Source organism: Stegostoma tigrinum, chromosome 3 (genome assembly GCF_030684315.1).
Source record: "Stegostoma tigrinum isolate sSteTig4 chromosome 3, sSteTig4.hap1, whole genome shotgun sequence".
Classification (NCBI taxonomy): Eukaryota; Metazoa; Chordata; class Chondrichthyes; order Orectolobiformes; family Stegostomatidae; genus Stegostoma; species Stegostoma tigrinum.
The window spans coordinates 64,668,807-64,692,382 of NC_081356.1; the positions used below are offsets into that span (position 1 = coordinate 64,668,807).

At 41.9% G+C, this 23,576-nt stretch overlaps 1 protein-coding gene across 1 annotated transcript in view; it reads right to left on the reverse strand.

Annotated features, from left to right (window-relative positions):
• vps13a (vacuolar protein sorting 13 homolog A) overlaps window positions 1–23,576 on the reverse strand; it is a 379,786-nt gene that overhangs the window by 228,775 nt on the left and 127,435 nt on the right. Inside the window, exons 23-26 of the mRNA XM_048527513.2 lie at window positions 20,114–20,249; window positions 19,736–19,826; window positions 11,927–12,099; window positions 4,576–4,732 (exon numbers count right to left, since the gene is read on the reverse strand). Of these exons, the coding sequence (XP_048383470.1) occupies window positions 4,576–4,732; window positions 11,927–12,099; window positions 19,736–19,826; window positions 20,114–20,249 (557 nt within the window). The remainder of the gene's footprint in view (window positions 1–4,575; window positions 4,733–11,926; window positions 12,100–19,735; window positions 19,827–20,113; window positions 20,250–23,576) is intronic.

Below are 23,576 nucleotides of genomic sequence, written 5' to 3' on the forward strand. Positions count from 1 at the left end.
ACAGCAACTCATATTCCGCTTGCGAACCCTGCAGCCCAATGGTAACAATGTGGACTTCACAAGCCTCCAAATCTCCCCTTCATCCACTGCATCCCAAAACCAGCCCAGCTCGTCCCCTCCCCCCCACTGCATCCCAAAACCAGCCCAGCCTGTCTCTGCTTCCCTAACCTGTTCTTCCTCTCACCCATCCCTTCCTTCCACCTCAAGCCACACCTCCATTTCCTACCTACCACCTCATCCCACCTCCTTGACTTGTCCGACTTCTCTGGACTGACCTCTCCCCTCCCCTCCTCCTCACCTATACTCTCCTCTCTACCTATCTTCTTTTCTCTCCATCTTTGGTCCGCCTCCCCCTCTCTCCCTATTTATTCCAGTTCCCTCTCCCCATCCCCCTCTCTGAAGAAGGGTCCAGGCCCGAAACGTCAGCTGTTGTGTTCCTGAGATGCTGCTTGGCCTGCTGTGTTCATCCTGCTCCACACTTCGTTATCTTGGATTCTCCAGCATCTTCATTAACACTGCTAAAATGAATGACCAACTGACTAAGTCCAGTTTGAAAGGATGCACCTTGGTGGATCAAAAAGTGACTTGGTGAATGATTGTCAGAAGCAGATTTCATGCTGGAGTTTCATGAATAATCATTTGGTGCTATTGCTGATAAAAGAAGACATCTTGATGTCTCGGAGAATGAGCTATTTAGATTATGACTTCCAGTTAACTGTTGAGCTAGTTCATATTTAAACCAGGCAAGCCGACTTTAATTGGTCAAGGCATTGCCCTGACAAATGTACCAGAGAATATCTGTCACCTGTTGCGCAGAATCAAAACATGCACAAATGGTGAGATCCAGACCAGAAACCTCAGAGAATCACCTTGGTTTTGCAATACCTTACTAGTCCAGTGACAAAACGACTGTGCCATTGCTTCCCCTTTACCGTTAGAAGGTATTTAAGATAAAAAGACAAAGAAAGGAGTAGCTGTATTAAGAATAATTGTAGTCTTCACCGATAGTCTAGTGGTTAGGATCCAGTGCTCTCACCAATGTAGCCTGGGTTTGTTTCCCAGTTAGGGAAGGAATATTTGAGGAGCAGCACGGTGGCTCAGTGGTTGGCACTGTTGCCTCTCAGCACCAGGGATCCGGGTTCAATTCCAGCCTTGGATGACACTCTGTGGAGTTTGAACATTGTCCCCTTATTCACGTGGGTTTCCTCCAGGTGCTCTATGCAGGTTAAGTGGATTGGTCATGCTAAATTTCAATTTACTATCCAGAGACGGGTGGGTTAGCCACAGGAAATGCAGGGTTACAGGAACAAGGTAGAGGGGAGGGCTGGGTGGGAGGCTCTTTGGAGGGTTGGTGCTGACTCGATAGGCTGAATGGCCTGCTTCTACACTGTAGCAATTCTATGATTCCATGATTTATAGTGCTTGAAACAGAAGTCTGGGGCAGGTGGGAAGGCACAGAACATATTTGGTTACAGGTAGCAAATAGAATTGCCAACACATCACTAGATGTATTCTACTGACCAACTAATGGCTAAAATATGGGAGAAATAAATTTGCAAGGACATTCTAGAAAGATGAAACAATTAATAAAGAATTGTATTGGAAGGTTGCAAATATTCTAATTATACACATGAACAGTAATAATGTAAAAATCACTCTCCACAATCTTGCAATTTTCCAATACAGGTATGTTGCCAGGCAAGTAAAGAATTGAAACTGTTGCCCCTTTATTAGAAAAAAAGTACTAAGAATAAGCCAACAACTACAGACCAGTAACATCGGTGGTAAGCGCATTCTTAGAAACAACAATCCAAGGCAAAACTAACAGGTGCCTGAACACAACAGTCCGGCACACAAGCATCAACTTGTAAGCTTTTCACTGTAATCATTTGAGAACATGAGAATAGTGCTCATTCTAATTCAATTCGGAAAGCCAGCATCAATTTCTTAAGGGAAAATCAAATTTAACTAACTTCAGATTTTTGATGAGTTGGCAGAGACCATTGATCACAATGGTCGATGTGATGCTCCCAGGCTTCTTAAATAATTTAATAAAATACTATATAACTGGCTTGTTAACAAAGCGTTGCCCGTGGAATAATGAGATAGATGCAGCATGGATATAAAATAAGCCTACTCTCATCAACCAGTGCTGAATGGTGTTTATCAAGACAGAAGGAAAGTAAAGACCAGGTTTTCCCATAGGTCTGTGACAGCACATTTGCATTTCTTAAGGCACATTCATGACCCAGACTTAGCAAAGCGGGCCATTATTGCCCTTTCAAAATGTGTAGATAATGAAAAACTTAGAAGATAGTGATCAACTTCAAAAGGGACATGGGCTGGTGGAATGTGTGAAAAAGGAGTTAAATTAAACTACAATAAACAGTTGTTAATCACCATTCACGACTGCATGTGGCAGGACTGTGAGCCATTTGATCCATTGGTTGTTGTGTTGCTTAGCTGTCTAGCACATGCTACTTTCCAGTTTGGTCTACATGTAGTCCTGTTTTGTAGCCTCACCAAGTTTGTGCCTATGTCCGCTGCTGCTCTTAGTAAGCCTTTTGCAGTCTTTATTGAACCAGGGTTCAAGAGTGAACAGTGTGTAAAACCATACGATTCCGCTGTAGATGGTGGCCCACAGTAGCTCAGATGTGCAGTTTTGAGTTGCTGGATCTATTCAGAATCTACCCTAGTCAGCACAATAGCAGTATCACACAACACAATGGTGGGTATCCTCAAACTGAAGGCAAGACTTCATCTCCACAAGGACTGTATGGTGCTCACTCCTACCTATACTGTCATGGACAAATGCCTTTGCTGCAAGCACACTGATGAGAATGCAGTCAAGTATGCTTTTCCCCTTACCACAGGCAATAGACCCAGTATAGTAGTTACGTTCTTTTGGACTCAGCCAACTCTCAGTTGTGGGGATGCTACTGAGCCCCCTTACTGAGGTTGACGTACAATGCAGCTAATGTAGGTAGTAATCAACAAGAAGTCAGTAGTCACACGACACCAAGATATGGACCAACAGATATTCTTGAAATCATAGGCTTTTGGAGTGCTGCTCCTTTGTCAGCAGTAGACACTGTTTAGATGGATTTTAGTAAAGCCTTTGACAAGGTTCTGCTTGGTAGATTAATTAGTAAAGTTGGGTCACATGGGACTCAGGGTGCACTTGTCGATCAGATATGTTATTAGCTTAACAGCAGGTAGCAGACAGCCATGGTGGATGGTTGCTTTTTGGATTGGAGGTCTATGACCAGCAGTTTTCCACAGGGATCAGTTCTGGGTCCTCTTTTGTTTGTCATTTATATAAAATGATTTGGACGAGGATATAGAATACATGGTTAGTAAGTTTGTGGATGACACCAAAAGTGGAAGCATTGTAGACATTGAAGAAAGTTTTCTAAGATTACCAAGGGATCTTGATCAAATGGATCAATGGGCTGAAAAATGGCACATGGAGTTCAATCGGGATAAATGCAAGGCATTGCATTTTGGTACAACAAACAAAGGTTGGGCTTATACAAATCGTTGGAGGGGCCTTGAGGAGTGTTGTAGAACAGAGGGACCTTAAGAGTGCAGGTACATAATTCTTTAAAATTGATGTCACATATAGACACAATGGTTAAAAAGACGTTTGGCATGCTTGCCTTCATTGTTCAGTCCTCTGAGCGTAGGGGTCGTTGAGACCGTACAGGACACAGGTGAGGCCTCTTCTGGTCGCCGAGCTATAGGCAGGATATTATCAAGCTGGAGAGGGCTCAGAAGAGATTTGTCAGGATGTTGCTGCAAATGGAGGTTTTGAGTTAAAAGAAAGGCTAGATGGAGTGGGACTTTTTCACTGGAGCATAGGCAGTTGAGCAGTGACCTAACGCAAGTTTATAATGAGTGGTATAGATAGAGTTAATAGTAGTTGTCTTTTCCCTAGGATGGGGAATTTCAAGGTTGGGGGCATTTTAAGGTGAAAGGAGACAGATTTTAAAAATAGACATGTGGCAATTTTTTTTAAACAGTGGATTGTTCACGTGCGAAATGAATTTGCTGACAAAGTACTGGATGTGGGTACAATTGCAACAATAGATTAATGAATAGGAAAGGTTTGGAGAAGTACAGACGAGGAGCAAGCAGCTGAGACTAGTTTAGTTTGGAATTACGTTCAGAATGGATTATTCAGACTTAAGGGTCTGTTTCTGTGCTTTATGGCTTGATGATTAAATACATCACTGTTATAATCCAGTGCTTTCTGGCATGCATCTCAGTATGACACACCATAACACCAATTAAGAAAATCAGAACTGGTCCACTTGTGAAATCACAGATTACAGGCCACACTTTAAATGGCTACTCAAGACTAGATATAATGCAGCAATCTGGAAATCAGAAACACTTTCATTGTATTGCCAGAACTTAAGTCAGAAAATCGAAATTATCGTCAAAAATTTGAGTGCGTTATTTTTGAGCCTGGGTATTCATAGATATCATTTGGTACTTTTGTCTTTAAAAGAAGTTTTCAATGTTTAATACAATTATAATATTGGAAAACTTCTGAAGTCTTTTTCATCTTACCTGTCTGCTCAGGACATCTTAAACTGACTTCTTTCAGAAATGTGCGTGAAGTCATATCGTACGTTCTGATTTTAAGCTCAGTACCAAGTCCGACTATTTCCAGTTCCAACACAGGGGTTTCAGTATCCTCTACATAACGAAAGATTCCCAGTGACATCTAGACAGATATTGTTGAAATAATACAAATTAGCAATATGTATATTTTAAGTCAAAAAATCCATGTAATAATTGAGCTGGATCTACTAACCCAATTTTCCAGTCTCTCTTTCAAAATGCCCTTTCTTAGGTTTTGTGTCAACTTTATACTTTTGTGCAACCAACAATACTTTGCATGAAGGAATGTGCAAAAATTTAATACATGACCCAGATTTTGCAGTCAGCAGTGAAACGAATGAAGATGACAATGACCTTAAAAAAGCTGCTCACAATCATTAATTACTGTGGTAGTGAAAACCTCCACTTTCCTGACTGCAATCAAGTCAAGCTCTGCAGCAATAGGGACAGCAACAACAGGGTAACCAACCAATCATGTTGAACAGAGCAAACCATGAAGCAAAAAGCACGTCCTTCAATTTCAGTAAAATTTTCAGACAATTAAATAAATTGGTTTTGATTATTTTAGATTCTGCTTTCATTCAAAGACATACAAATCTGTGAAAAAAAGTGATTCTTTCAAAAGAATCGTAATGGTGGAAAACATTGGCCAATCAGAAATATAGGATTTACTTGTCAGGAGCTTGTGAAGCTGTTAAACATCAAATATATCATTAGAATGCCATTAAAAACCTAATTTTATCTCATTCAACAGGATGAAACTTCAGTTTCAGTTTTTTTTTAAAACAATGCTGACAGCACAAGAATGGATTTGGTTCTTGGTTGAATGACTTCCCATTAACTGTGGTGTTATGTGGTGGGGACGGGTGGGGGCTTTATGTTGAGTCCTTTGTACACAGCAGCCACAGAAATCTCTCATAGTGCTGCATCTGGACCAAGCACAATGACTCTCCTACAGGCCCAAGCCTTGGTCACTGGGCTGTCATGTATACCCTTTATGGGCCTTGTCTTTATAACTGACACTCCAGAGAAGCAGTGGTAGCAAATTCTGGAATTTCACACAGTCCCATACATGTGTAGACTCCAGAAGTTTCAGATATAAAGAAACTCCTCTGGGGACAGAGCAAGAAATTGATACTCTATCAAACAGATGGCCTAACCTCACTGGCTGAAAGACATTTTTTTTGCTTATATTATTCTAATGTTGGGAGAGGCAACAAAAAAAGAAATCGCTCTCGTTTTATCATTAATTTTGGCGATCAATGGTATATTACAAATGTACTGTGACCATAATATCAATTGCAATTTGTAGAGTGTAGCTGTTATGGCTGGTTCTATTCAAGCCTTTTTTTCCCAAAACTATTATTCATGCACATGGCAAAAAGGTACTTGCGTTAAAAAGTTGACTATGTTCCCAGGAGGCCAAACCTAATCAATGAGCATAGATATTTTTTTCAAACTGTTCAGAGATGCTGTTATTATATATCTCTGGAGCAGGTGGGACTTGAATCTGGTCCTATCACTATGCAAGAAAGAGCCCTAATCAGTGAGTGTAGGTATTTCCTAGTCAACCTGTGCAGAGATCAACGTTATTAAGGCCACAATTAAAAAAGGTACAGAATGAGAAGGCTAGTAGTTTTAGAAAAGTTATTACCCAGCAGGATCAGTCAGAAAGATGGGTGACTATCAGGAAAGGCAAGAAGGTAGTTCAAAAGTCTCCGGTGGCTAATCCTCTATCTAATAAATATTCAGTTTTTGGAACAGTTGAAGGGAATAGTCTCTCTGAGGAAAATGGAAGGGCCAGTCAGTTATTGGACACTCAAAACAATTCTTATGTTAGCCAGCGTTTGACAAGATTTAACAGAATTATTGTTACAGGGGACTCTTCTGTCAGGTGCATAGATAGGCAATTCTGTGGCAGTGAATGTAAACTTAGGATGGTTTTTCGCTTTCCCAGTGTTAGGATTAAGGGTGTTTCTAAATGTTTCAAGCGTATTGTTAAAGGCGAGATTGAGAAGTCAGAAATTATTCTACATATTTGTAGGAATGACATATTTAGGAAAAAAAATTAAAGCAGTACAGAGTGAATTTAAGAGGTTAGGTAGAAGATTTAAAAAAAACTTAAAGGTAGTAATTTCTGGTTTACTCCCAATGTCAAACTCAAACAAGGGAAGGAACAAACGGTTTAAATGATAGCTCAATGGCTGAAGAGCTGGTGTACTGTTCAGGAGCTCAGGTTTTTGGACAATTGGTATGTCTTTTAGGATAGAAAAAACCTGTTCAAAAAGAATGGGTCTAACTGGAAAGGGACGAATATCATGGCAGGGAGATTTGCTCATTCTATTAAGGGAGACTTTATACTGATAGAGAAGGCGAATGGAGGAATTCCAGTTGTATAAGTGGAAGGAGTGATGGGGTAGATTCTGAATGTGAGAAGAGTGCATCAGTTGGAAAAGAAAGATGAGAGAGTCAGAATATATAGTTACTCTGAAGAACTAAGTTACTTTTATTTCAATGTAAGGATTTTACAGGCAAGGTTGATGAATTCAGGGCATGTTTAAGAACATGGGATTAGGACATCGTTGCTATGACAGAAACTTGGCTGAGAGATGGACAAGACTGGCAGCTCAATGTTCCTGGTTTTAGATGCTATAGGAAGAATAGAATAGGAGGCAAGGAAAGGGCATGGCATTTCTCATTAAGCAATACATTACTACTGTATCTCAGGAACATATTTCTGAAAAGCTGTCAGTGAAAATACGAATAGAAATTACAAATAAGGAAGGATGGATCACTTTGATGGGATTGTGCAACAGCCCCCTCAACAGTAAGAAAAATTCAGAAACAAACATGGAGGGAGATCTCAGATAAACGAGAGCATAATAAGGTTATAAAAATGGGAGATTTTAATTTTCTAAACATTGACTGGGACGACCATTGTGTTAAAGGTTTGGATGGTGAAGAATTTTTCAAATGTGCTCAAAAAAACTCTCTTTATCCCTATGTGAATGCTCTGACTAGAAAAAGAGCAAAACTGGACCTCCTTTTGGACAATAAAGGCAGGGCAGGTGAATGAAGTGAAAAAACAACAAAAGAACTGCGGATGCTGTAAATCAGGAACAAAAACAATGTTGCTGGAAAAGCTCAGCAAGTCTGGCAGCATCTGTGGAGGAGAAAACAGAGTTAACGTTTCAGGTCCGGTGACCCTTCCTCAAACCTGGGGCCAGAAATGTTAACTCTGTTTTCTTCTCCACAAATGCTGCCAGGCCTGCTGAGCTTTTCCAGTAACTTTGTGAATGAAGTAAAAATTGGGTAACACTTTGGGTCTAGCGATCATAACTCTATTAGTTTCAAAATGGTTATGGAAAAGGAAAAGCTTTCCATAGAAGTTAAAGATTTTAATTGGAGTAAGGCACATTTTAAATGGTATAAGACACAAACTTTCACAAGTTGATTGGAGTTGACTGTTGGCAGGTAAAAGGATATCTGACAAGTGGGAGGGGCTCAAGAGTGTGATCATGAGAGTTCAGAGGGATTTTGTTCCTGTTAGGGTGAATGGCAAGGTTGGTAAGATTAAGCAACAATGGATAAATAAAGATATTGTGGTTCTCATCAAGAATAAAAGTAAACTTTTTTAAAAAAATAGACAACTTAGTTCAAGTGAATTTCTCTTAATCAATATAAATTGTGTTGGGACATTCTTAAGAGAGAAATCAGGAAGGCAAAGAGGGCATATGAGACAGTACTGGCAAATAAATTTAAAGGATAATCCAAAGAGATTCTACAAATACATGAAGAGCAAGAGGGTAACTGGAGAGGGGGATTGGGCACCTTAAAGATCAGGGAGGTCGTTTTTACATTGAACTTCAGGAGGTAAGAGAGACACTAAATGAATATTTTGCATCAGTTTTTACTGTCCAGAAAGAAAGAGTCTACAGAACGCAGAGAAATAAACTTTCATGTTTTAAAAACAGTTCACATTACAGAAGAGAAAGTTCAGGAGATCTTAGAGAATATAAAGGTGGATACATCTCCAGGACCTGATCGGATGCCTCCCAGAATGTTGTGCAAAGTAAGTCAGAAATTATGAGACTCCTTGCAGAAATATTTCCATAATCTATAACTAGGGGCGAGGTGCCTGATGACTGGAGGGTGGCGAATGTTATACCTTTGTTTAAGGAGGTTGTAAGGAGAAACCAGGGAACTACAGACCTGTGAGTCTGACTTCGGTTATGGGTAAATTGTTGGAGGTGATTATAATAAGGTTGGATTTATGGAGATCTCAGAGAGGCAAAAACTGATTAGGGATAGTCAGTATGGTTGTTGTTTGGTGTGGAAAATAGTGTCTCACAAACTTGATTGAGTTTTTTGAGCAAGTTACCAAAAAGGTTAATGATGGCAGAGCTGTAGACGTTGTTTGTTTAGATTTTAGCAAAGCCTTTGACAAGGTTCCAGTTAGTAGACTAATTAGTAAAGTTAGGTCACATGGGGTTCAGGGTGAGCTTGCCAATCAGATATATAATTGGCTTAATGCTAGGTTAACAGAATAATGGTGGAGGGGTGCTTTTCAGACTGGAGGCCTGTGACTAGCAGTGTTCTAAAGGGATTGGTTCTGGGTCCTTTTTTTGTTTGTCATTTATATAAACGATTTGGATGACAATACAGAAGGCATGGTTAGTAAGTTTGTGGATGACACCAAAAGTGGTAGCATTGTAGACATTGAAGAAGGTTTTCTAAGATTACCAAGGGATATTGATCAAATGGGTCAATGGGCTGAAAAATGACAGATGGAGTTCAATCTGGATAAATGCAAGGTATTGCATTTTGGTACATTAAACAAGGGTACAACTTATACAGATAGTAGTAGGGCCTTGGGTAGTGTTGTAGAACAGTGAGATCCTAAGGATGCAGGTACATTATTCTTTACAAATTATGTCACATATAGACATGATGGTTAAAAAGGTATTTGGCACAGTGCCTTCATTGCTCAGCCCTTTGAGCACAGGAGTTGTTGAGGCTGTACAGGACATTGGTGAGGTTCTTCTGGAATACTATGTCCAGTTCTGGTCGGGATATTATCAAGCTGGAGAGGATTCAGAAGAGATTTGACAGGATGTTACTGCATATGGAGGGTTTGAGTCATCGAGAAAATCCAGATAGACTAGGACCTTTTTTCACTGGAGCACAGGAAGTTGAGAAATGACCTAATAAAAGTTTATAAAATAATGAGAGGTAGAGAGAGTTGACGGTAGTTCCATGTTCTCTTAGATGGGGGATTTAAAGATGAGGGAGATCATTTTTAAGGTGAGAGGAGAGAGAGAGAGAGAGAGAGAGAGAGAGAGAGAGAGAGAGAGAGAGAGAGAGAGAGAGAGAGAGAGAGAGAGAGAGATTTAAAAAAAACATGAATCCATTTTTTGTTTTAAAGATGGGTGGTTCGCATGTGGAGTGAACTTCCTGATAAAGAGGTGGATGCGGGCACAAGTACAACATTTAAAAGACATTTGGATGGATATATGAATTAAGACCATAAGACACAGGAGTGGAAGTAAGGCCATTCGGCCCATCAAGTCCACTCCGCCATTTAAATCATGGCTGATGGGCATTTCAACTCCACTTCCCTGCACTCTCCCCGTAGCCCTTGACTCCTTGTGAGATCAAGAATTTGTCGATCTTTGCCTTGAAGGCATTTAACGTCCCAGCCTCCACTGCACTCCGTGGCAACGAATTCCACAAGCCCACCACTCTCTGGCTGAATTAGAAGGCTTTGGAGGGATATGGGCCAGAAGCAGGCAGGAAAAGCATTGGAAAACCACCACTTCAAAATCCCCATGCACGTCACACACTATTCTGCCTGAGAGAATTATAAAGCCCCGTTTTTTCATTGATACTGGGTCAAAACCCTGGAATGCCCTTGCCAGCAGTGCTGTGTTTACCTACAGCACTTGGACAGGTATTGCAGTGGTGGACAATAAATATATCCCTTGTCAATAACATTACATTGTATGAATAATTTTCTTCACAAATTTCAAAATTTGAAGTGTGCTACCCTAATATACTTTTATACAGTGCAGGACATCTATGTCAGAGTACTAATCTATCCAAAAGATGGCCAAATGGCAACAAACTGTGTTTCAGGGTAATCTACAATTAATTGCTTGGTAGTACAGAACTTAAACTTTGCTAAGAGATGTGAAATTGAAGCATTTAGGTTTTTTTATTCATCAGGAGTGAAAGGCAAGTAAACCAACTGGAAGAAGAGAATAATATGTACAGTCTAAAATGTTGGTGCTGATTGCTTGCACTAAGGTTACAAGTTAAATTCAAACCTAGCAATGTGACACCAATAGATTAAAAACACTGCCATGGGGAGGGATACTGCCAATCTCTGCTCCATAACCCTTTCCTCATTTTATATAACCGTTATTCTCCTCTTAAAATGGGCTTTACTGTGTTGCAGTCCTTATGAATGAACGACAAAAAGCTTGAGTTACAGGTCTCTTTTACTCATTGCGAATACCTAGTTAGAACCAAATGATCAGATAAACAAGGACAATACAAAACACAGGAAACATTTGCTGAAACAACAACTTGTATCCACACATAACCTTTCATATAATACAAATATCCTAAAACACTTCACAGGAAGGTCATGAAACAATAATTGGTACAGAATCTCAGAAGGGGTTATTATTTTTGTTTCTGTGAATAATTGTATTTTTAACTGGATGTTAAACATTAGGCATATAGGAAGAAGAGCTTCCTTCAATGGGCCCCTTTTCTTATCCCACACACATGGCCACCCATGGGTACTCTTATTCCCTTCCCCCAGTTCTGTTTGATTTCTCAATCAAGACACCTGTATCTGGTATGAGAACCCGTACTTGCCTGTTCCAAGACCCTGGGACTTATGTCTGGTTACTTTGAGTTTCCAGTCCTGACCACTACTGTTATTGACTGCAGAGCTGCTCCCAATTAGACGGGCCAGCCCCTTTCTTTCTGACTGAGTAAGAAATGCAAGTTGGATCGCCAGCCAATAAATGCACCTACAGAAATGGCTGCAGGGTGCCATGATCAGCAGGGATGCATTCCCCTCTGACTCTTCATGCAGCGAGGTGGGGAACCCAGTCATCCAAAAAAAAAAATCCCACCTCAGGGTTGGGTTAAAGAAACAGGTGTTGGCAAAATTATTATTCTGAATTAAAGCCTGAAGCTTTCCAAAATGAGAACTTAGTTCAAAATCAGTAAAATTTCAGGCATTAAAGAGGAAAAGCATGTCATGAATAGTTAAAATACTTACCTTTGATATTTCAAATTGCATTTGGAAGTCAGTCATATTTTTCATAGATTCTTGTTTTCTCAATTGTTTCTGGCGTATACTTTCTGACCTTTGTAATGAAATAGTTTTGGCTGGCAGAAATGGTGCCTCATCCACTGGTGAGCTTGGAGCATCATAGAATTCATCATCTGAATCTAAGAAAGTTAAATCTGGTTAAAAATTTTGCATTGGAAATTTTAAAAAAAACAAATGTGCTCTATGGGGAAAAATGGATCTTTATTAACAGAAATGCAGACATAAACAAGATATTCTTCTTGGAAATTTAACTCAGGTCATTCTGTTTGAAAGTAAAGCTATTTTTACCATTCAATAGTATACTACTTTAAAATTTCTGAGCTCACCTCCAGTAAGACGCAACCTTGAATGGAATTTTTAATGATGCATGTAAACTCAGTAAAGGAATAACTTGTTTCCACCAAATCCTATGACGGATAGGGATATGGACCAACCAGGAATAACAAAATTGTGGATTGTGCTATTTCAGAAGTCCCCCACCAGAGAGGGCTTTGCGATTTGTTCGGGCCCATCAAGTAGGGGGGAAAAATAATTTGGTCTGGGGCCAACCTTGTGAGTATGTGGATCTGTGGGTAGCAAATTAATTTATGATGAAAGAGCACCAAATGTATTCTGAAGTGATAATGAAACATGGCACAATGTTAATAAATGTTACAATATTAGAATCATAGAATTCCTACAGTCTGCTGGGAACTCTGAACACTATCATACCCAGACCAACAACCCGAAGCCTATTCCTGTAAGCCATTTACCATGGCTAATCCATCTAGCCTGACCATCCCTGAAAACTACTGGCAATTTAGCATGGCCAATCCACCTTGTACATCTTTGGGCTTTGGGAGGAAACCAGAGTGCCCAACGAAAATCCGCAGAGACAGTAAAATCTGTGGCTTGGTTATGAGAAAAGAAAAATACTAACAGCAACTAAGAGATAATTTTTGATTTTATAAAACAAGTAATATTGGACTCAATCTCAGAAAAGAAAATGGCTAAAAATAGGAAAAAAAATCAAAGGCATGCTAAAATACAAGTTAATGGGTAAAATTACAAACAGAACAAAGGATATAAATTTTAAATGCGAATGCGTGTTATTCACTATATGAAAGTAAAGCATGTTTGGGCTTGAGAGATAGTAGGAACTGCTATTGAAGGACTTTACAGAGGTTTTCTACAACAACTGAGATTGCCTCGGTAACAAACATAAACTATTCTGGATTTTAATTTATTATCAAAACATTCTAAATTTTCAGAAGTTTCACTTTCAGGGGCATACGCCTTCTTTCAGAAGATGGTAGTTTATGGATAGTCATGGACTAAGTTAGAGGAAGACCAAGATTGAAATGGTTTAAAAATTTGAAAACAGGATTCTGAAAATAACCAAAAATATATTGGTTGAAGGTCGAATTTGAAAGCTGAGTACAGGATTAAGGATAGGATTCTTGGCAGTGTGGAGGAACAGAGGGATCTTGGTGTGCAGATACATAGATCCCTTAAAATGGCCACCCAAGTGGACAGGTTTGTTAAGAAAGCATATGGTGTTTTGGCTTTCATTAACAGGGGGATTGAGTTTAAGAGTCGTGAGATCTTGTTGCAGCTCTATAAAACTTTGGTTAGACCGCACTTGGAATACTGCGTCCAGTTCTGGTCGCCATTTTATAGGAAAGATGTGGATGCTTTGGAGAGGGTTCAGAGGAGGTTTACCAGGATGCTGCCTGGACTGGAGGGCTTATCTTATGAAGAGAGGTTGACTGAGCTCGGTCTCTTTTCATTGGAGAAAAGGAGGAGGAGAGGGGACCTAATTGAGGTATACAAGATAATGAGAGGCATAGATAGAGTTGATAGCCAGAGACTATTTCCCAGGGCAGAAATGGCTAACACGAGGGGTCATAGTTTTAAGCTGGTTGGAGGATAGTATAGAGGGGATGTCAGAGGCGGGTTCTTTACACAGAGAGTTGAGAGAGCATGGAATGCGTTGCCAGCAGCAGTTGTGGAAGCAAGGTCATTGGGGTCATTTAAGAGACTGCTAGACATGCATATGGTCACAGAAATTTGAGGGTGCATACATGAGGATCAATGGTCGGCACAACATTGTGGGCTGAAGGGCCTGTTCTGTGCTGTACTGTTCTATGTTCTATGTTCTATATTTGATAAAGGCCCACAAAATAGATTATCAGTAAAGGAGAAGCTCTTGGAACAAATGAAACTGTGGCAGCATAGATACAAAGATTGCTAGCTCCCAGTTAAAAGTGACGATGCATGGTTGTTGTTTGGACTTAACACAATCAAGTTTCCCAGGGGATGGTACTCAAGAGTTGCTACCGATCTAGATTTAGGCATAAGGAACATATATTCTCAAGAGTGAAACCTGGCTTGATATTTTATTTTTGCAGTTTGGTTACCTTACTGTTGAGTTCCTAACACATGAACACATTCACACAAAGCTATCAATGTTCTCTTAACAAAAGAACACAAGTATATAGCACAAAAATCTTAATTCAAGATAATTTAGAAATATCTTCAACTGTAAAGTGATTCAATCATCTTTTTCCAGCAATTTATTTTACAACATTGCAATCGCAGTGAAGTTTCACTGCTATCTTAATTCTAATTTTTCTATTCGAAGTTACTTTTCTTAGTCATTCTCCTTTGAGTACTGAAGGGCTAGTATACTTCTTTCCAGCTATGATGGACCTGAGACTTGTATCAACTCTTAGTCAGAAATTCCCACAACTGCCCACTTCATAGTTGAGTTAAGAACAAATGTCATCCTAATCGATGTACCGTCTGTTTCTTTAACAGGATTGGACAAGAATGGATTTTTGAAAAGAAAATCATGCTTCACAAATCTACTGGATTTTCTGAAAACGGAAAATAGTGGAATAGATAACGGAGAACCCGTGAATGTGGTATATTTGGATTTTTTGGTAGTCTTTTGGTAGCTCCACAAAACAGTGAACTATGCAGAATCACATGGGACAGGGGGATAATATATTGATAGGGACTGAGACTTGATTGACAGACAGGGGTCAGAGGGAATAAACAAGGTCTCTTCCCAGGCGGCAGGCAATGACAAACTGGCAACCAGCTGTACATGGCAGGAAATAAACCTAGATGAGGGAACAAAATGAAACATTTCCAGGTTGGCTGCTAATATAAAACTGGGCGGGATTCAGAGATGTAAAGAGGATGCAATGAGGTTTCAAGGTAACTTAGTCAAGTTGAATGTGTGAGCAAACAAATGGCAAATTTCAGTTACAATATTAGCATTAAAGGAAGGGCTATATTTAAATGCTAACATATCATGAAACGTGGAAGTACAAACATTTCAGGGCACCCTTGTACACAAGTCTATAAAAGCAAACAGCAGGAACAGCAACTCATATTCCACTTGGGAAACCTGCAGCCCAATGGTATGAATGTGGATTTCACAAGTGTCAAAATCTCCCCTCCCCCTACTGCATCCCAAAACCAGCCCAGCTCGTCCCCATCTCCCGAACTTGTTCTTCCTCTCAGCTATCCCCTCTTCCTACCTCAAGCCGCACCCCCATTTCCTACCTACTAACCTCATCTTGCCCCTTGACCTGTCCGTCCTTCCCGGACTAACCTATCTCCTCCCTACCTCCCCACCCACACTCACCTTTACTGGCTCCATCCCGACTTCTAACTTGTCTGTCTCCTCTCCACCTATCTTCTCCTCTATCCATCTTCAATCCACCTCTCCCTCTCTCCCTATTTATTTCAGAACCCTCTTCCCCTCCCCCATTTCTGGAGGGTCTAGGCCTGAAATGTCAGCTTTCATGCTCCTAAGATGCTGCTTGGCCTGTTCTGTTCATCCAGCTCCACACCTTGATATCTCTATAAAAATAGACAGACAGGTGGAGCCAGCAATTAGGAAGGCAAACAGTATACTGGCCTTCACTGCAACAGAATACAAGTTCAGAACTAACAATTTCCAAAGCAGTTATACATGGCCTTGGGGACATCATACATACAGTACATTTGAATTTTGTTAAGTCCAGTTAGGCAAATATAAAAGTTTGTCTGGTGACTGGCTAACTACCATTAGATAGATCATGGGTGTATACAAAGCAGACTTCAGTTCAAACAGAAGTAAACTTTGGCACTCAGCCCAAGGAAAGTGGAAATCAAAGGTGAAAACGCAATAACCTTAACGGCAAACATGTTTCAGCCTGGGTGCAATTCTATTTCACAAAACAAACAGAGTGGCTCATTGACTGATTCATTTCAGTTTTATAGTCAATTCACATGGGCTCTTTGTTACTCAAAGCAGCTTTTATTCTTTTCATGTTCTGACATTTTTTAAATTTATACTACAAAAAGAGTAAAGATAGGTCTGTAAAATATTTAAATTGTTAATTAGTTTGACAACAATTATACAAGACTGTTAACACTGCAAACCATCCATAAATGGCTTTGATAAGGGAACAAAAATAATCACGTGAGATGAACAACAATTACTGAAAAAAGATGCAAAAGTAAATTAAACTTTTAGGCCGAATAGTGACACATTTACCAAAACTTGTAACAAATGTTGTCTAGTTTGGAATCAATTCAAGAATTGCAGGTGGAAACACAGTATAAAAATTGAAGCATAGGGGTTGTGGGAGCTAAATGAAAGGGTGAAATGCACAGATGCATGGGATTAACAACGCAATAGATGCCTTAGCACACTACAAGGTCTTAAAAGCAAAAGCCAATGGGATAATGAGCTTCCTCATAAGAAACAGAATATAAAAGACGTGGTCAAACATCATACAGAACACATTGTTTTGAATACCCAACTTTACAAGATTACTGTGCCTGATACATCCCTTCACACCAGGCATGTTGATGTAATTGCAAAGAACTGGACAAACTTAAGTTACATTCCCTACAATTAAGTATGTAACTGGGCAAGACGATAAAAATGAAAGAAACAATGAATAGCAGTAAAAGTAAATCCAGCTAAATCCAGAGATAGTGGGAACTGCAGATGCTGGAGAATCCAAGACAATAAAATGTGAGACTGGATGAACACAGCAGGCCAAGCAGCATCTCAGGAGCACAAAAGCTGACGTTTCGGGCCTAGACCCTTCATCAGAGAGGGGGATGGGGAGAGGGAACTGGAATAAATAGGGAGAGAGGGGGAGACGGACCAAAGATGGAGAGAAAAGAAGATAGGTGGACAGGGTATAGGTGGGGAGGTAGGGAGGGGATAGGTCAGTCCAGGGAAGACGGACAGGTCAAGGAGGTGGGATGAGTTTAGTAGGTAGATGGGGGTGCGGCTTGGGGTGGGAGGAAGAACAGGTTAGGGAGGCAGAGACAGGTTGGACTGGTTTTGGGATGAAGTGGGTGGAGGGGAAGAGCTAGGCTGATTATGTGGTGCAGTGGGGGGAGGGGACGAACTGGGCTGGTTTAGGGATGCGGTGGGGGAAGGGGAGATTTTGAAACTGGTGAAGTCCACATTGATACCATTAGGCTGCAGGGTTCCCAGGCAGAATATGAGTTGCTGTTCCTGCAACCTTTGGGTGGCATCACTGTAGCACTGCAGGAGGCCCATGATGGACATGTCATCTAGAGAATGGGAGGGGGAGTGGAAATGGTTTGCGACTGGGAGGTGCAGTTGTTTGTTGCGAACTGAGCGGAGGTGTTCTGCAAAGCGGTCCCCAAGCCTCCGCTTGGTTTCCCCAATGTAGAGGAAGCCACACCGTGTACAGTGGATGCAGTATACCACATTAAGCAGAGGTTCACCTGCACATCTGCCAATGTGGAATGTCATCTTGGGGCCTGGGATGGGGGTGAGGGAGGAGGTGTGGGGGCAAGTGTAGCATTTCCTGCAGTTGCAGGGGAAGGTGCCGGGTGTGGTGGGGTTAGAGAGCAGTGTGGAGCAAACAAAGGAGTCACGGAGAGAGTGGTCTCTCCGGAAAGCAGACAGGGGTGGGGATGGAAAAATGTCTTGGGTGGTGGGGTCGGATTGTAGATGGCGGAAGTGTCGGAGGATGATGCGTAGTATCCGGAGGTTGGTGGGGTGGTGTGTGAGAACGAGGGGGATCCTCTTTGGGCGGTTGTGGTGGGGGCGGGGTGTGAGGGATGTGTTGCGGGAAACGCGGTCAAGGGTGTTCTCGATCACTGTGGGGGGAAGGTTGCGGTCCTTGAAGTACTTGGACATCTGGGATGTGCGGGAGTGGAATGTCTTATCGTGGGAGCAGATGCGGCGGAGGCGGAGGAATTGGGAATAGGGGATGGAATTTTTGCAGGAGGGTGGGTGGGAGGAGGTGTATTCTAGGTAGCTATGGGAGTCGGTGGGCTTGAAATGGACATCAGTTACAAGCTGGTTGCCTGAGATGGAGACTGAGAGGTCCAGGAAGGTGAGGGATGTGCTGGAGATGGCCCAGGTGAACTGAAGGTTGGGGTGGAAGGTGTTGGGGAAGTGGATGAACTGTTCGAGCTCCTCTGGGGAGCAAGAGGCGGCGCCGATACAGTCATCAATGTACTGGAGGAAGAGGTGGGGTTTGGGGCCTGTGTAGGTGCGGAAGAGGGACTGTTCCACGTAACCTACAAAGAGGCAGGCACAGCTGGGGCCCACGGCCACCCCCTTAGTCTGTAGGAAGTGGGAGGAGTCAAAAGAGAAGTTGTTGAGGGTGAGGATGAGTTCGGCTAGGCGGATGAGGGTGTCGGTGGAGGGGGACTGGTCGGGCTTGCGGGACAGGAAGAAGCGGAGGGCCTTGAGGCCATCTGCATGCGGAATGCAGGTGTATAGGGACTGGACGTCCATGGTGAAGATGAGGTGTTGGGGGCCGGCGAATTGCAAGTCCTGGAGGAGGTGGAGGGCGTGGGTGGTGTCACGGACGTAGGTAGGGAGTTCCTGGACCAAAGGGGAGAAAATGGAGTCGAGATAGGTGGAGATGAGTTCGGCGGGGCAAGAGCAGGCTGAGACGATGGGTCGACCGGGGCAGGCAGGTTTGTGGATTTTGGGAAGGAGATAGAAACGGGCCGTGTGGGGTTGGGGAACAATGAGGTTGGAGGCTGTGGGTGGGAGGTCCCTTGAGGTGATGAGGTCATGAATGGTGTTGGGGATGATGGTTTGGTGCTCGGGTGTGGGGTCATGATGAAGGGGGCGGTAGGAGGTGGTGTCGGAGAGTTGGCGTCTGGCCTCGGCGATGTAGAGGTCAGTGCGCCATACAACCACACAACCAGCCTAAATCTTCCCCTCCACCCACTGCATCCCAAAACCAGTCCAACCTGTCTCTGCCTCCCTAACCTGTTCTTCCTCTCACCCATCCCTTCCTCCCACCCCAAGCCGCACCCCCATCTACCTACTAACCTCATCCCACCTCCTTGACCTGTCCGTCTTCCCTGGACTGACCTATCCCCTCCCTACCTCGCCACCTATACTCTCTCCACCTATCTTCTTTTCTCTCCATGTTCGGTCCGCTCCCCCCCCCCCCCCCCCCCCTCCCTATTTATTCCAGAACCCTCACCCCATCCCCCTCTCTGATGAAGGGTCTAGGCCCGAAACGTCAGCTTTTGTGCTCCTGAGATGCTGCTTGGCCTGCTGTGTTCATCCAGCCTCACATTTTATTATCCAGCTAAATCCAGCTTCTTATTGAGAAAGTCAAAAGGTGGAATGAACCGTACTAGGAAAGACAGGCATGAAATGAGTTTATGTTACAAAAGGTGGAGCATATTTTCTTGGAAGGTGGACATGTTGCAAAAGGGTTTTGTGTTTTAATCCTATATTCTTGCAAATCTTACCTGCCATACTCAGAACAGAAGAGTATAGATCCTTGTGTATTGCTCTTTTTTGAACAGACTGTGGCGTCATATTAGGTGATACTTTCTGTGTCTAAACAGATTTCAAACATCAAATGAGAAAATTAACTAGACTCTAATTATAGTTTCCAATTTACTTCAAAACATATTTACCCTTCAAGTAAATCCTGGAAAAATTATTCATCTCAGAGAAATTTACAAAAGGGTGTTCATTTAAAAATTACTCCAAAATAGTAATTTGCTTTAAGTTAGATATTATTATGTTTTGTTTGCAAAACATGCTTTCTACAACGAAGAAGTTACTACTGTTTGACAGCATTCTGCACATATTTCACTTGAAATGCAAAGTTTTAAGCCTACCTGGCGGGATTTTAAGGATGGTGGTGCTGAATTACTTGCTGGTTTAGGAATACTATCAATCAACTCTAAAACTCGTCTAAGTTTTTGGTCTGAGATGCTGACTGAAAGTAAAGCAAGTCCACCATAAACTTTAAACCTATTTAAGAAAAAAGAAACAGTACATTAGATACTTAAATCAACATATGCAAAACCACCCTCATTTTCTAATGGAAGTTTCATTTCATCTTTAAATGTTTTACTCATTTCAAAATAGTGTGTTCAACAAAGAGCATCCCATCTCAAGGCATAGGAAAAAAGATATTTCTACAGACTGGATTATTAATAAATGGGCAAGAGGCAGGTTTAAACATAGCACCATTGTTAGACAAATTCAGAGACATGGTCACACCGCAAGTCAGGAGCAAGTTGGGAGATAAGCAATGGGTGACTTCCAGGCAGTCCAAGAGAAACATGCAGATTGGTCAACCCCTGCACTATCTGTTTAACCTTTCCATATGAATTAATCCCTTCCTCCCAATGGTATGTGCGCATCACCTCTGGAATGCTTCTAGTACAAAATGTTCACAACAGTCTAAATGTGGATTAAATAGCACCTGGGTCAGCTGCAGCAAGACTACTCTACTTTTATAAAAGCCGAAGAACTGCGGGTGCTGTAAATCAGGAACAAAAGCAAAGTTGTTGAAGAAGCTCAGCGGGTCTGGCAGCATTTGCGAAGGAAAAAAAGAAGAGTTAACCTTTTAGGACCCTTCTGAGGAAGGGTGATTGGATCCGAAACATTAACTCCTTTTTCCTTCACTGATGCTGCCAGACCAGCTAGCTTTTCCAGCAACTTTGCTTTTCTTACTCTACTTTTAGAGGCAATTCCTCTTGTAATAAAATCTATTTCCCACACAAGCTACACAGCTTTTCAAGCTTGCTCTGCTACTCAATAAAATCATGATTGATCAATGTATCTTTCAAATTCTTCACTACCATCCCACCATCTCCTCCCTCGTATCTGTCCATCCCCTTACCTAAACTGTCTTAAAAATATTCAACGATCCCCATTTCCAGTTCTTTCTAATGCATAGTATGTTCCAAAGTACCACAAGTCTTTGAGGGAGAAGAAGAATTCCCTTTATCTGTCTTGAATAGGATACACTCTAATGTTAAAATACAGCATCTTCAAGTTCTGAGCTCAGTTAGAACAGCAAACATTCTTTCCATGCCCACCTTGTCAAGATCACTCAGATTCTTATGAACTTTAATTAGATCACCCTAACTCTTTTAAACACCAATGAAAACTTGTCCAATCTTTCTTATTAAGCCAACCCACTCATTGCAGGAATCAATCTGGGGAACCTCCAGTGCACTCCCACCAACACATTTACAGCCTTCTTCAATAAGGTTCCAAAATTGACACAGTAAGTGGAAAAAAAAGAGAACTGCAGATGCTGGAAATCAGAAATAAGTGCTGGGAAAAATTTAGCAGGTCGGGCAGCATTTGTGGAGAGAAAGTAGAGTTGATGTCACTGAACCTGAAACCCATCTTCAGAACTGATTATTGCTAGGAAAAGGTTGGGTGTTGCGGGGCAGGCGGCAGGGGGAGAAAGTAATAATTAATAGGATGCTGCCTGACCTGCTGAGTTTTTCCAGCAATTTCCAATTTTGTACAGTATTCAAGATGCGGTCTCCCAGTGCACTGTGTAACTAGGGGATCCCACTCATCACATCCAAGCTACTCACTTCAAGAGCAATTAGGGATTGCAACAAATGTTGGTTTTGCCTGCTATACTCTCGCAATGCTCTTATAAAACTGCACGGCCTCAGAGGTCTGTGAGTGAATAAGAAAATCAAAGGGATTTGATTTTTGATTTAATTAATAGCAAGAATACAATAAAATACAGTGAAAAGCTATCATCTGTCGCCATCATACGGTGCGAATTAGGATAATTTTAGAAGAAGAAAAAAGAGATCCAGCTTGAAGACAGTCCATCAGTCCTGAGCCAGATCATCACCATCAATGATGCCTGTGCTGCCGCTAATTCAATCCCATTTACACTGGACCCAACCAACACAGAAGTTGCCACTCCTCAGGTGACAAATTTGCCACTGGGCCTATACCCCTCCGCCACCTACTCGACCCAACCAATATCAGAGTCATGTCTCCTACTGCTGGGCCCACTTCACAGACATTGCCATGATGCCGTTCCACCACTGCTGTGCTCCCACCAGCATTGGAGCAAAGCAAGAACAAAGTCACCAATCCTTGCATGCCATTTTTGTCACTGGCCTACCTTGTTGACATTGCCTCTGCTGATATTGTAGCCACCAATTGTAGGTCCTATGCCTGCTCTGGAAGAGTGTGTAGGGGCTCACTCAAGTTCTGTGCTGGGCCCACTCTCCTCCCATCCTTGCCTGCTTGAGGACTGCGTAGGCCCGTCTTGCGATCGATGAGGTCCACGCCTTAGGTCTTATCGAGGTCTGTGCTAGGCTCACCCATTGTCTGTGGTAGGCCTACCTAACGTCCCTGTCCTTGGCCCTACTCCAGATCCGTCATGCTCTGTGTACTGTGCTCTCACTGCTGCCAGACAAAGTTGCCGCCTCCATGTCCAAGCTCAGGACAAGGTCAGTACATTTTAAAAAAAAAGGAAAAAGGAACAAAAAACGCAGTTGGAGCAGATGAACTCCACCACAGCAGCCCTACTCTGCATTATTTTGGACTTGAACAGGTGATACCCATGCTCTCATCCCATGACAAATGCAACTTCAAGTTACTTCAGCTTTTTTTCAATTCATTCATGGGATGAGTGAGTCACTGGCTAGTCCAGCATTTGTTGCCCATCCCTAGTTGCCCAGAAAGCAGTTAGGAGTCAACCACATTGCTATGGGTCTGCAGTCACATGTAGGCCAGATCGAGAAAGGATAGCAGTTTCCTTCCCTCCCAGACAGGAAGGTGAGAGAGGTGGTGTTGCTCTGATTTTTAAGGAACGATATCAGGACGGTAGTGAGAGATGATAATAGGTTCTACTGAACAAAACATTGAATCCATTTGGGTGGAAATTAGGAATAGCAGGGAGAAGAAGTCACTGTTAGGTGTGGTCTATAGGCCACCAAATAATGACATCGTGGTGGAGCAGGCAGTAAACAGAAATAGCTAACGCATGTAAAAATGGTACAGCAATTATCATGGGGGATTTTAAATCTACAACATTGATTGATCAAACCAGGTCGGTCATGGCAGCCTTGAGGCGGGGTTCATAGAATGCATCCGCAATAATTTTCTTGAACAATATATAATGGAACCTACGAGGGAGTAAGCTATCCTAGATCTAGTCCTGTGTAATGTGACAGGAATAATTAAATGGTCTCACAGCTAGGGATCCTCTAGGAACGAACGATCACAGTACGGTCAAATTTAAAATACAAATGGAGCGTGAGAAGTTTAAATCCAGTGCCTATGTCCTGTGCTTAAACAATGGAG